The sequence below is a fragment of the Papilio machaon genome, chromosome 17 (genome assembly GCF_912999745.1).
Source record: "Papilio machaon chromosome 17, ilPapMach1.1, whole genome shotgun sequence".
NCBI classification, from domain to species: domain Eukaryota; kingdom Metazoa; phylum Arthropoda; class Insecta; order Lepidoptera; family Papilionidae; genus Papilio; species Papilio machaon.
Genome location: NC_060002.1, coordinates 1,467,777 through 1,478,664, shown reverse-complemented (window position 1 = coordinate 1,478,664; position 10,888 = coordinate 1,467,777). Strand labels below are relative to the sequence as shown.

The 10,888-nt window shown below is 32.4% G+C and overlaps 1 protein-coding gene across 1 annotated transcript; it reads left to right on the top strand.

The window, feature by feature from the left end:
* The first annotated feature begins 5,927 nt into the window (after positions 1–5,927).
* LOC106708632 (IQ and AAA domain-containing protein 1-like) lies at positions 5,928–10,531 on the top strand. The gene is made up of 11 exons (XM_014500169.2): positions 5,928–6,239; positions 6,457–6,680; positions 6,771–6,984; positions 7,187–7,412; positions 7,497–7,689; positions 7,834–8,044; positions 8,143–8,446; positions 8,588–8,863; positions 9,089–9,313; positions 10,028–10,155; positions 10,415–10,531. The coding sequence occupies exons 1-11, from the start codon at positions 5,928–5,930 to the stop codon at positions 10,529–10,531; spliced, it is 2,430 nt and encodes an 809-aa protein (XP_014355655.2).
* Positions 10,532–10,888: the final 357 nt, after the last annotated feature.

Here is a 10,888-nt window from a genome sequence, read left to right as displayed (position 1 = left end):
CTCTTTCTCTTTTCTAATTAGGAAAGGATGATAAGGGGAAGTGGATTTGGCGGAAGAGGGGACGCACAGGAATGTGAAATATTCTCTTTCTGTGCGTCCTCTTTTCCGTTGGTTAAAACTCGCTATTTCGGTGAATCCAGGTGAGCGATTAGCTCGTTTGCCACCTTTTGTTGTAAAAAAAGTTATCTCTAACTGTTGTGAACTCTGTGATTCATATACGAATAAGATTCAAGTTTTATAAATAGCGCGCCTGTTAAATTGGTATAGCAATGTGACTAAAAAGGAAATCAACAGGTCTCCAATGAAACGTAACTTCTACGTATGTTTATGAAATATCGTATTTTAATGAATTAGATGGAAGAAAAATTTAACAAATTGAATCAGATTTAATTTCAAAAAGGGTTGTTTTTTCTTCACGATGTTTTTCTTAACACAAAGGTCGAGACTATCTTAATAACTTTATGACGTGCTTGTAACTAAGATTACCCTTCAATAAAACCTTCTTAAAGAAAAAACCTTTTTGATGTTTAAATAACTACAGACAGTAAAAAACGTGTTTTTAAAAACTATTGAAACAAAATTATTTCTAAAGTCGTTCTAAGAAATCCATAGTTAAAAAAGAGTAACTTATTGAATAAACCTCAAAATCACTTTAAAAAACTTATTCCCAGTAATAAAACTTTCCATATAAAGATTTTCACTCTTTCATTTGTTAAATTTCAAGAAATCCGTCATTATTTTTCTAAAGTTAACAAATTTTAAAAAATCCACGACTCAGCAGCCTAGACTAAAAGTCTAGTCAGAACCACGTAAGATTTTACCCGGTTTTATAGCACTCATTTCTCATTTAATAATTCGACTTCAAGTGATGCACTGGAATATAAACCGCGGCACGATGCCAAAATTTAATATATTTTAATGAACCGAGATTTACTTTATAATGTAGCATCAAGACTTGGCGTATTTTAAAAGTCAAACATCTTAGCTTTACGAGTGTAATATTTTATCTGTGGAGATAGAGTCCGACTACAGTTTGCTGTTGTTAAAATTAACTATGTTTCTAGATTCTGTAAGATCATCTTTCGTTAATATTGACTTTTTTCTAATCTTATTAAGAAAACAACTAGAATTCAAATTAAGTTTTATTCTTTTAGTACTAACTACCAAAATATTAACTAATATCATTACATATACATTCATCGAGCATTCTGTTTAAATTCTCAGTAAACTTTAAGTATGACATTCCTTGTAAACCCTACACAATAGAAGAACGCACAACGTACCTACATCTTTTAAACAGATCGCTTGGGGGTCTTAGACAACATTGTCTCCAATTGAAAAAGTGCGCTATTCTTTCTGTAACAACGTCAGCAACCGTAATACTAATTTTGTGATATATTTATGAATTTGTGATAACCATCCTTTCATTTAGTCTTTTTTAAGATTTTAAGTATAGAAAGCGCGCCTGTTAATTTATCCATAGCAATGTTAATTAAATAAAATTGCAGGCGCTTCTTTTCGACTACGAATGAACGGCTAAATTCATTACATTTTACTTAATTTAATATAAGGCTTATATTAATACTGGCTGATATAAATATTACAAATGTTAAAAACAAACCTGGCAACGTTTAGCGCTTTTATAACGCCATTTCCATAATTCGAACATTAATATACCGATTACATGTATACTACAGTTAAATACGATACAAATTAATTGTGCAAACATAATAAATATACAAAATCGAATTGGAATTTGAAACTTTTATATCACGGAATAATAAATTTAATATTTTCATATAAATAAAATAAAAAAAGAAAACAAATTTTTGTTTCTTAGTATTTAGTATTATTACTTATACATTATCAAACAACCGTTTGTCCATCAATTGTCACTGAGCTAAATCAAATATGACGTCACACCGTCTGTAGATGATCGGACAGATGACATGGTTCACGACACCTATGACAACTTGTCATCCTAGAACAGTCATGAATATACTTTTAATTTTGGCGAAATCAGAAAGGATCGCCTTTATAAAAGAAATTGACATTCTTTTAATTATAATTAACTAGTTGTCGCCCGCAATTTTGTCTGCACGGAATTTAAAAAAAAATAATAAGTAGGCTATGTGTTCTTCCAGACTATGCTCTACATCTGTGCCAAATTTCATCAAGATCCGTTGAGCCGTTTCGGAGATACCTTCAAACAAACATCCATCCATTCATCTAAACATTCGCATTAATATTAGTAAGATTTTTGTCCTTTTTCTACATCCTGGATTCTCAATGAGTTCTATCTCGATCTATTTACTAATTAAGAAGAAATAAATAAAGACTGAATAATTTTCGTACACCCTCAAATCAAGTATGCACTTCATCGATATGTGTGTTACCCTCAGATTTCTAATACGAGTAATATTTCAAAGGGTTACATCCCTCACACACAAACTTAACTAAGTTAAGGATGCCTTCATCAGGGCTAATGAAAACATTACATGCTCAGAATACGATATTAAGGGTACTCAATATAGTATGTACTATTAGACCTTATGTGTTCAGTAAATTAGAACTTTGTTGACTAAGTCCTAATTTAGACAAACTTTTATTAATACATGCTATGAATAAATAAATATTTGCAACAAATTACACGTGTGTTTGTAATTACACATACTAATTGTCGCCCGCGACTCAGTCCGCGCACATTTAATAAAAACTTAATAGGGGTATGAAAAATAGATAGTAGCCGATTCTCAGACCCACTGAATATATGCATATAAATTTTGGTAAAAATCGGTAAAGCCGTTTCGGAGGAGTACGGGAACGAACATTGTGACATGAGAATTTTATATATAAGATATTTGTCTTCTTTGCATTTTGAAACTATTTTTTACATTGTGATGAAACTTTGTCAGTATGTTTTGAAGAAATTGGAATGATTTTCAAGTACAAAAATCAATGTATGACGAATTCAATTATTTGAAATTCAATACTAGTAAACCTTTCATGAGTTTCCAATCTTAAAACATTGTCATAAACATCCTCTAAGATACATTGTCTAAGTGAAGGGATGAATAGACAGAACCCTTGGTATAAAATAATAGGGTGCCATGAGGGGTGTAATTTAAAGTATTTTCCTCTCATTGTAAGATGATTTTGGTTCTATGGGGGACTGAAATACCATGACTTGCAGAAGGGGAAATCATGGAATAATAATAATGTGGATATGGCAAATTTACTTTCTTTAATGACCAAAGTTTAATTTTTTTTTTATTGAATAAGCCAGCGCTTGACCACGATACCACCTGATGTTGTAACTCTTTGTATATGTTTAATAATATATTCTTGAAGTTGAAGGCAGCACCAGGTCTAAACCAATATAAAAATACATTAAAACTTACAAAGTTTCATCATAATTAGTAGAGCCGTTTCTGAGCAGTTCGGTCAAAAAAAAAAACAGAAAAAATTATTACATTTTAATGTTTTCTGTAAAAGAAATTTCAAAGATGTTTTTGAAATGTTTCTGTAAAGTGTATGCTGAATTGCATTTCAGTGTTTGTTACTCAATTTGCTAGAGTGTATTATTTTTTGTGTAAGGCACGTCCAAATAAAATTAGATCTGCATACGCCCTCTGGCTGGCGCAAGCTTAATAACGCTCGAGGCTAAACTGATTTATTGTCGTCAAAACGGATAACATTCGCACCTCACAGAAAAGATTCAGTCTGCTCTTCCAGCACTGAGCTTGATAAATTACTCGCGACAAAAATCCGGTGTCATTTTTCAGATTTCTTCCTGCATTTTTATATAATTTTAAAATATTCATATACAGATATAGTATTATAAAATTCATATAATATATTCAAATATCATAGGTAAGTACTTACTTCTACTAAACACGTCTATTTGTGATGATTTCCATGTTATATTCCGATTGGTGCAGCAGCGATAAATGCACAAAATGGCACATTCGGCACGAGATACTAAGATTAACCCCTAAAACTTATCTGTACCTCTTATATATGCTTTTTATTGCATAGATGACAAGCGAACAAACGGATATCGGATTTCGATTCACTTCAAGCTTCCTTAAGTTCTTGTAGTATTGCAATTTTGGCTAGCAGCAGATTGGGCTAGCAACAAGCTAACAAAATCGACTGAATCGATTTGACTGAAAATTGGTGGGCAGGTAGCTTAGAACCAGGAAACGGACATAGGATAATTCTTACCCCGTTTTCTATTTTTTATTCCGCGCGGACGGAGTCGCGGGTAAAAGCTAGTTAATAATAACGTCAACTCGAATTTCACAAAGGAAGCAGTTCTTTTGCTGTTCTTTCATAGATCATTATTTTTTTGTTGTCTTCGACGTTTCAGACACTCGTCTCTAGACAACGTCAATTATTATCAAGTGAATTTTGATGAGATTTTGAGACGTCACAGTGGTACTTCAGTCTTCGTCTCCAAAGTAAAGAGTTCGATACGATCTGAAAATATATTATTAAAAAATAACAAGCTAAAATTCCTTTCCATATTTTTTTAGACTTTGACTGTCGCTAAGGAACACCCTTAGTGTAAATTTAAGTGTGAGTAATTACTCATTCTCTGACTGGAATATTCTGGAATCAGAGCAAGTGCAATAAATAATAATGGTAGTAAAATTAATCATTTTTAAACTGTATTTTTTTTACGTAACATAAACAAGCACGGTCGGCTTCGCGAAATGGTCGTCAGATTTTTCCCAACTCGCTGCATTTGTACGTAAAAAATATTTATTGACCGACCACCACAAGTCAATTAACGTCGAATGGAAAACAATTACACGACTGTTCGTTTCGTTGCGAAGCTTTTAAAAAAAAATTGTAATGAAAAAAAAAATCGTTGTTGTTCATTTGCTTCGCATTTGTAAAAATCTACCGCCGTTCATAATTATATTACAAGAAATTTGATAGCGGGTGTTAGTAAAAAAACATTCTACAAAAAAAAAAAAAAAACTTACTGCAGTGATAGGCAATACAAATAAGAGAAAGTGATTTTAAAAAACCGTTCGTTCTATTTACTTTATATAGCGTTTAAGAAAATCCCGTTTTGAAATCTTTCAAGTACCCCTAAAAATAGGTTTTATACCTCCTCACAACGTTCAATCAACAAACGGGTAAACATTCTAAAAAGAATGTTCGATATTTCTGAAGCGAATGTATACGGTCCATAAAATTGTGGCTCTTTTATATCCCCTCGAGTTCTTAGCTATATGCAATTTAAACCGCAGAAGTCAGGAAACGCTTTATGCCACAGCTTGAGAAAAAATTTCAACTGTACTTTCGTACTGCTACTTTAAAATGCATAGAAAATATTCTAAATTGTGTCATTGAATTTATATACGAGTTGATAAATTAAAATATTTAATAAGTACAAGAGGATTTAAGTAAGTGGAAAGGCTTTCTGGCGTTTTCTTTGAATATAACATTGAAAAGAAATTTCTTTTAGGTACGAATGTATGGGTAAAGAAATAAACTAAAATTCGTAACTCAAAGAAATATTAAAATATATAAGTCTTAATATTAATACTCGTATTATTGCGATCTGAGCAGAAATACTTACTGATTCATTAAAATCTTACTTATATTTCTATACAGTACCGATAAAGAAAAACACGTATTTAAAATAATTGAGTTTCGCTTTGCCTATTGTAATACCTACCTACCTGATATTTGAACGAAAAGTTAATCCAAGTGTGACGGGTCATAGCAACGGGTCGCATAACGATAGATTGTTGGTTCGATAAAGCTGTACAGTTTAAAAGTTGCACCTACAATGCGCTTTAGTGTTAACAAAATACGCCAATCATTGCTATCATTCTTACGCTATTTTATGTTTAAAGTACAAGTGAATTGGACTAAATAATACAAGAATATAAATAAAAGATAATAATATGTCTAACAAAACATACAACGATTTAATATGTGATACATCGGAACTTATATCAGAAGCAACTCAAATAGATGAAGCAGTTTTCGAAGCTGGTGTAGCGGAGCGTACCGTTTTTCAGCCACTTCTCTTAGAGTTACGAATAAGATACACGTTACTGGTTAGCAAATTAGATACGATTTATGATCAACTATTGCAGCCACAAAAGCGCTTAATTGTCAAACGCCTTTTGGAAGCTTGCCTTGGCAGACTACTTGAGATCAAATATGATTTGGTCGAATTATATTTGTCTGACTATACGTATGATGACGATGAGGTATGTAGTTTTTATTTAACTCAATTGGGCTTAAATTTGACAAATTAGACAGATATTGACTATAATAGTATCGCAATCGAGATTTTGTATTAGGAGTTCATTAATGTACTATATTTATTAATTTTATTGCTATCAATATGCTATTGATAAATTATTTGAATAGGTACTAATATTTGTAAATTTGAATTATTGCTATTTACGCGGTATAAAATTTCAGGTATTACAAAAATTACAAGTAACACCACAGGAAGCAGAGCCATGTATCCCTCAATATTTTAGAAGGGAAAGGGAAGAAGAAATTGAGATACAAAGAAAATTCATTACAGATATTCTGACAAAACTTGGACATGAAATTACTAAACCACCGTCAATAGTACTAACAGAACAACAAGCAATTATTATTATCCAGAGCCATGAAAGAGCTCGCCAAGGAAGGCTAAGGTGAGTACACCAACATGTTTTTCCTTATTTTGCAATGTGTAATTAAAAAAATACAACTATATTCAAATAATAATGTCCTTAAAATTACAGAGGACAGTTTATGAAAGAAATTCGTCTTCTCAAAGAAAAGGGTAGGGACCAAAAAGGTGAAATGTCAGCCACCGCTGCAACAGCCATCCAGCGTGTGTGGAGAGGGTTTATCACACGGCGAATGACAAAGAAACGGAAGCGAGCGGAACAGCTGCTTATTGGAATGGAACTACCACCATATACCGAATCTCAAGCAATAAAGAAAGCAGAGGAGGTAAATTAACAACATACTTCAAATTTAAATCCACATCTAATTGCGCTAAAAAAAAGAACCACAAGTTTTCACCCAAATTCTATTTCACATCAACTAATATAAATTATTCCTAACAAATAATCAAAATAAAACAAAAAACTATAGTCGTATACAGTTATTGTTGAGATCTTATTTCCAAGTTTAGAGACAAATGACTTTTTAGATAAAAGAAAATCGCCGCGCCCGGCAGAAGGAACACGAGAAGGAATATCAAGAAGCACTTGTAGCCATAGAAGAACAATTAAGGGCTCAACATACAGATAAAATAAAAGAAAGAATTGGCGATGAATTAAGAAGATGGATTGCGGAATATTATGAAAGAACAAATAGATTACCAGAATTTCCTTCAGAAGAAGGCGGTGGGAGTAGGGCTATGTTCAGTAGGCAAGGTAACATGTAGATTTTTCATATGTTATAGACAAACTATTTACTGACGAAATAGAGGCAAGTTAAATTAAACTTTTGTATTTAAGGCACTGGTGTTGAAAGTGAGCTAAGCAAATCTTCTCCGGTATCTTCTAAAGAATCTAAAAAAAGCAAAGAAAGTAAAGACAAAAAGAGTACGAAAACAGAGGATAACAAAACAAAAGATGAAATTGAAGACTTACATAATTATAAATGTTTGAACTCATCATTTCTGCAAGATGTTATAAATGCCAACGAAGAGTATGTATGGGTTGTAGAGGCTTATCGATACATAATTTCTCTGAAAATTCAATTAATACATTCCTCTTCTCTCTATCAATATGTAAAAGCCTTATTTAGAAAGAAACACAAAACTATTGCATCTAAAAATAATGATATTTCTAGGTTTGAAGACATGTGGAAGTTCAGAGACGATTACAGTGATCATGAAAGATATCAAAAAGACATCATTGAAAGAGAAAAAATGGTTCTCTTAGAACAAGAAATGAGAAATATGGTAGATGAAATGATGAGGAGTGAACTGGATTTGCTTCAAGCAGCTTTTGACAAAGACAGGGCTCATAAGGGAAAAAAAGCTAAAAAACCACAAAAGAAAGTAAATATTACAAGTAAAATTTATTGTAAATTTCATTAATAATATTTTTATTATAATGCTATCTTTTTCATTTACTTAATGTCGAATGGATATCTAAGGTGAGACGAGGAGGTAAGAAAAGTAAAAAGAAGAAAGAAAAGGACTTAACTCCTGATAGAACTACTGAATCACTTTTCGAAGAATTAGTAGCAAATGGAATTATACGCCCATATCCAATAGTGAAGATTGACGATTATATGGGTGAAAAAAACTTTATCGGATCTGAAATGAGGAAACAAGGTCGAGAACCAACTCCATGCTTGGGCGATATCCGACAACTCATAAAAGAATATTGTATTTTGCCTCTGGGTTCGGAACACGTTAAAACTAATGCACCTCTAATAAGATCGGTTCTTCTAGCAGGTATGTAGAAATAATTAAAATGTCCAAAGTCGACTCTTATACTCGGTTTCAATTGGTACTTAGTGTCGTGACCAATTGATTTATATTCGTAGCTAATTTTTTTTTTCTATGTGTGTTTAAAATTTAAAACTACATTTCTAGGTCCGTCTGGGAGCGGAAAAAAGATGCTCTTGCATGCAATTTGCAGTGAAGTTGGAGCGATGCTCTTTGATCTGACACCGTCAAATATAGTGGGAAAATACCCCGGAAAGTCCGGCCTCATCATGTTGATACATTTAGTAATGAAAGTATCAAGACTTTTGCAACCGAGTGTCATTTGGATGGATGACGCGGAAAAGCCTTTCGTGAAAAAAATACCTAAAACAGATAAAACGGATCCGAAGAGATTGAAAAAGGATTTAGCGAAAATTATCAAAGGTATTTTTGAGCCTGCTCCTCGCCTATACTGATTTTAGCCGTGCGAGAACGTTATAACATTAAAACTGTGCGTCAAATTCCTCAGCTAAAAAATCCAATATTTCGTAACAAACTATTTTTTAATTTGCTAAATATGCTTTTACGGGTTATTGCATAAATGAAGAGAATTTCACCCGAAGTATCAACTATCAATACTATGTGTAAAAAACGTATTCTTGTTTCTAGGTATTTGTCCTGAAGATCGAGTATTGTTCATCGGTACATCAAGAATGCCTTGGGAAGCTGAACAGAAACTGCTATTCCAATGTTATACAAAAGTGATTCAGATACCAAGAGCTGATTACGGAAGTATTTCATTGATGTGGAGGACAAAACTCCATAGAGCGGGCGCGTTATCCCAACGACTTGACATTTCTTGTTTATCGAGAATTTCGGATTCTTATACCATAGGTATTGTATAGCTGGAGGCATTTAAGTTGAACACTGTAGTCCTATCAATTTGATGGTAATGTGACCATAGTTGAAGATTATAAAAAAAAAACACCTTCCAACATAAAATAACAACCATCAGAAAATCACATAAAATCGCCAAGTTTCTAAAATTTACATTGTCTTGTGTAGGAAGGGCGTAAGAGCTTAAAGTACACTTTAGAAGGTTGCATTAATATCAAAGTCGACTTTGTTAGAACTAAATGATAATTGAAAAGTAGATCTAACAGATGAAAATTAGATAAGAAATCGAATTTCACTAAATGAGTTTTGCTTTGTAAGAGCAACATGCACATTTATACATTTTCACGATAAGACCCGAGCTTTAGACAATATGAGAGAATTGGATGAGAAAATAAGAAATATCCAATTTAGTTTTCTTGCACTGGGTTATAATAAAATGTTTGTCAACTTCAGTAGTCTTTGCCTTTATATTTATTTTAATGGACTATAGTTTGTATAAATTTGATCAATATGTGATTTGAATCAATTAGCAATTTTACGAGCCAAAAAATTTTCCTCAATTACATAATGGTTCGTAGTTATTTGACGCCAGTTTTCATTAAAAGAACCTAACCTGACTTTAATAACAGTGGTGCCAATATAACAATAATTTAAAAAAGAATGATTGTAACAATGTTACAAAAATAAGAACGATATTAATCTACTCTACAGGTACATTACTATCCGCATTAGATGATGTTCTAACCACGAAGAGACGACTGCAATTAAGAGTACGCGCATTGACAGCACATGAAGTTGCGGTTCAACTCAGTTATAGAGAGCCGGTATATGCGGAACATGTAAGTATAACCAAGGATTTTCACGAAACATATACTGAAACATCTCTTTGTCTCTGTTTTTTTCAAGGTAAATAAGGAAGATAACCATATGTTTTTGTGTAAGTGTTTTAGTAGTCGGACACGATAGTATTTTTATGACTGTCTTTTACATAGAACATAAAAAATTAAGACATGATTAAAACGATTTGGTTTGTTTAACTTACTACGTAATTTCTTGCGATTTTAAATTGTACTAAAATGTACACTATTTTTACGACAGGACTCGGCCGCTGAAATATGGTGGTACAAAACACCTTTAGAAAGACGACGGCAAAAAGTACTTCAAAGGCTCGAGGAGTTGGAACAAGAAAACGAGGAAAAATCTGCAGCAAAATAAGAGCCACTTATCGACATGTAAACATTGCTTTGAAAGAAGCCTTTAAAGCAAAATATGCTTCTCTTTAGTTAAGATTTTCAGACTAATTGATAAGAAAAATGGCTTTTTATATTTGACTAAACGGGGTAAAAAATATACTATGTCCTTTTCCTGGTTCTAAGCTACTGCCCACTAATTTTCAGTCAAATCAGTTCGACCGATCTTGAGTTATAAATAGTGTAACTAACACGACTTTCTTTTATATATATAAATAAGATAATGTTTTATCAGTGTGCTAACATAAGGATAAATTATATACTGTGGATTTCTGAGATCAAAATGTCTGTATAAAACATATCGTCATCCCTGTCATTATCT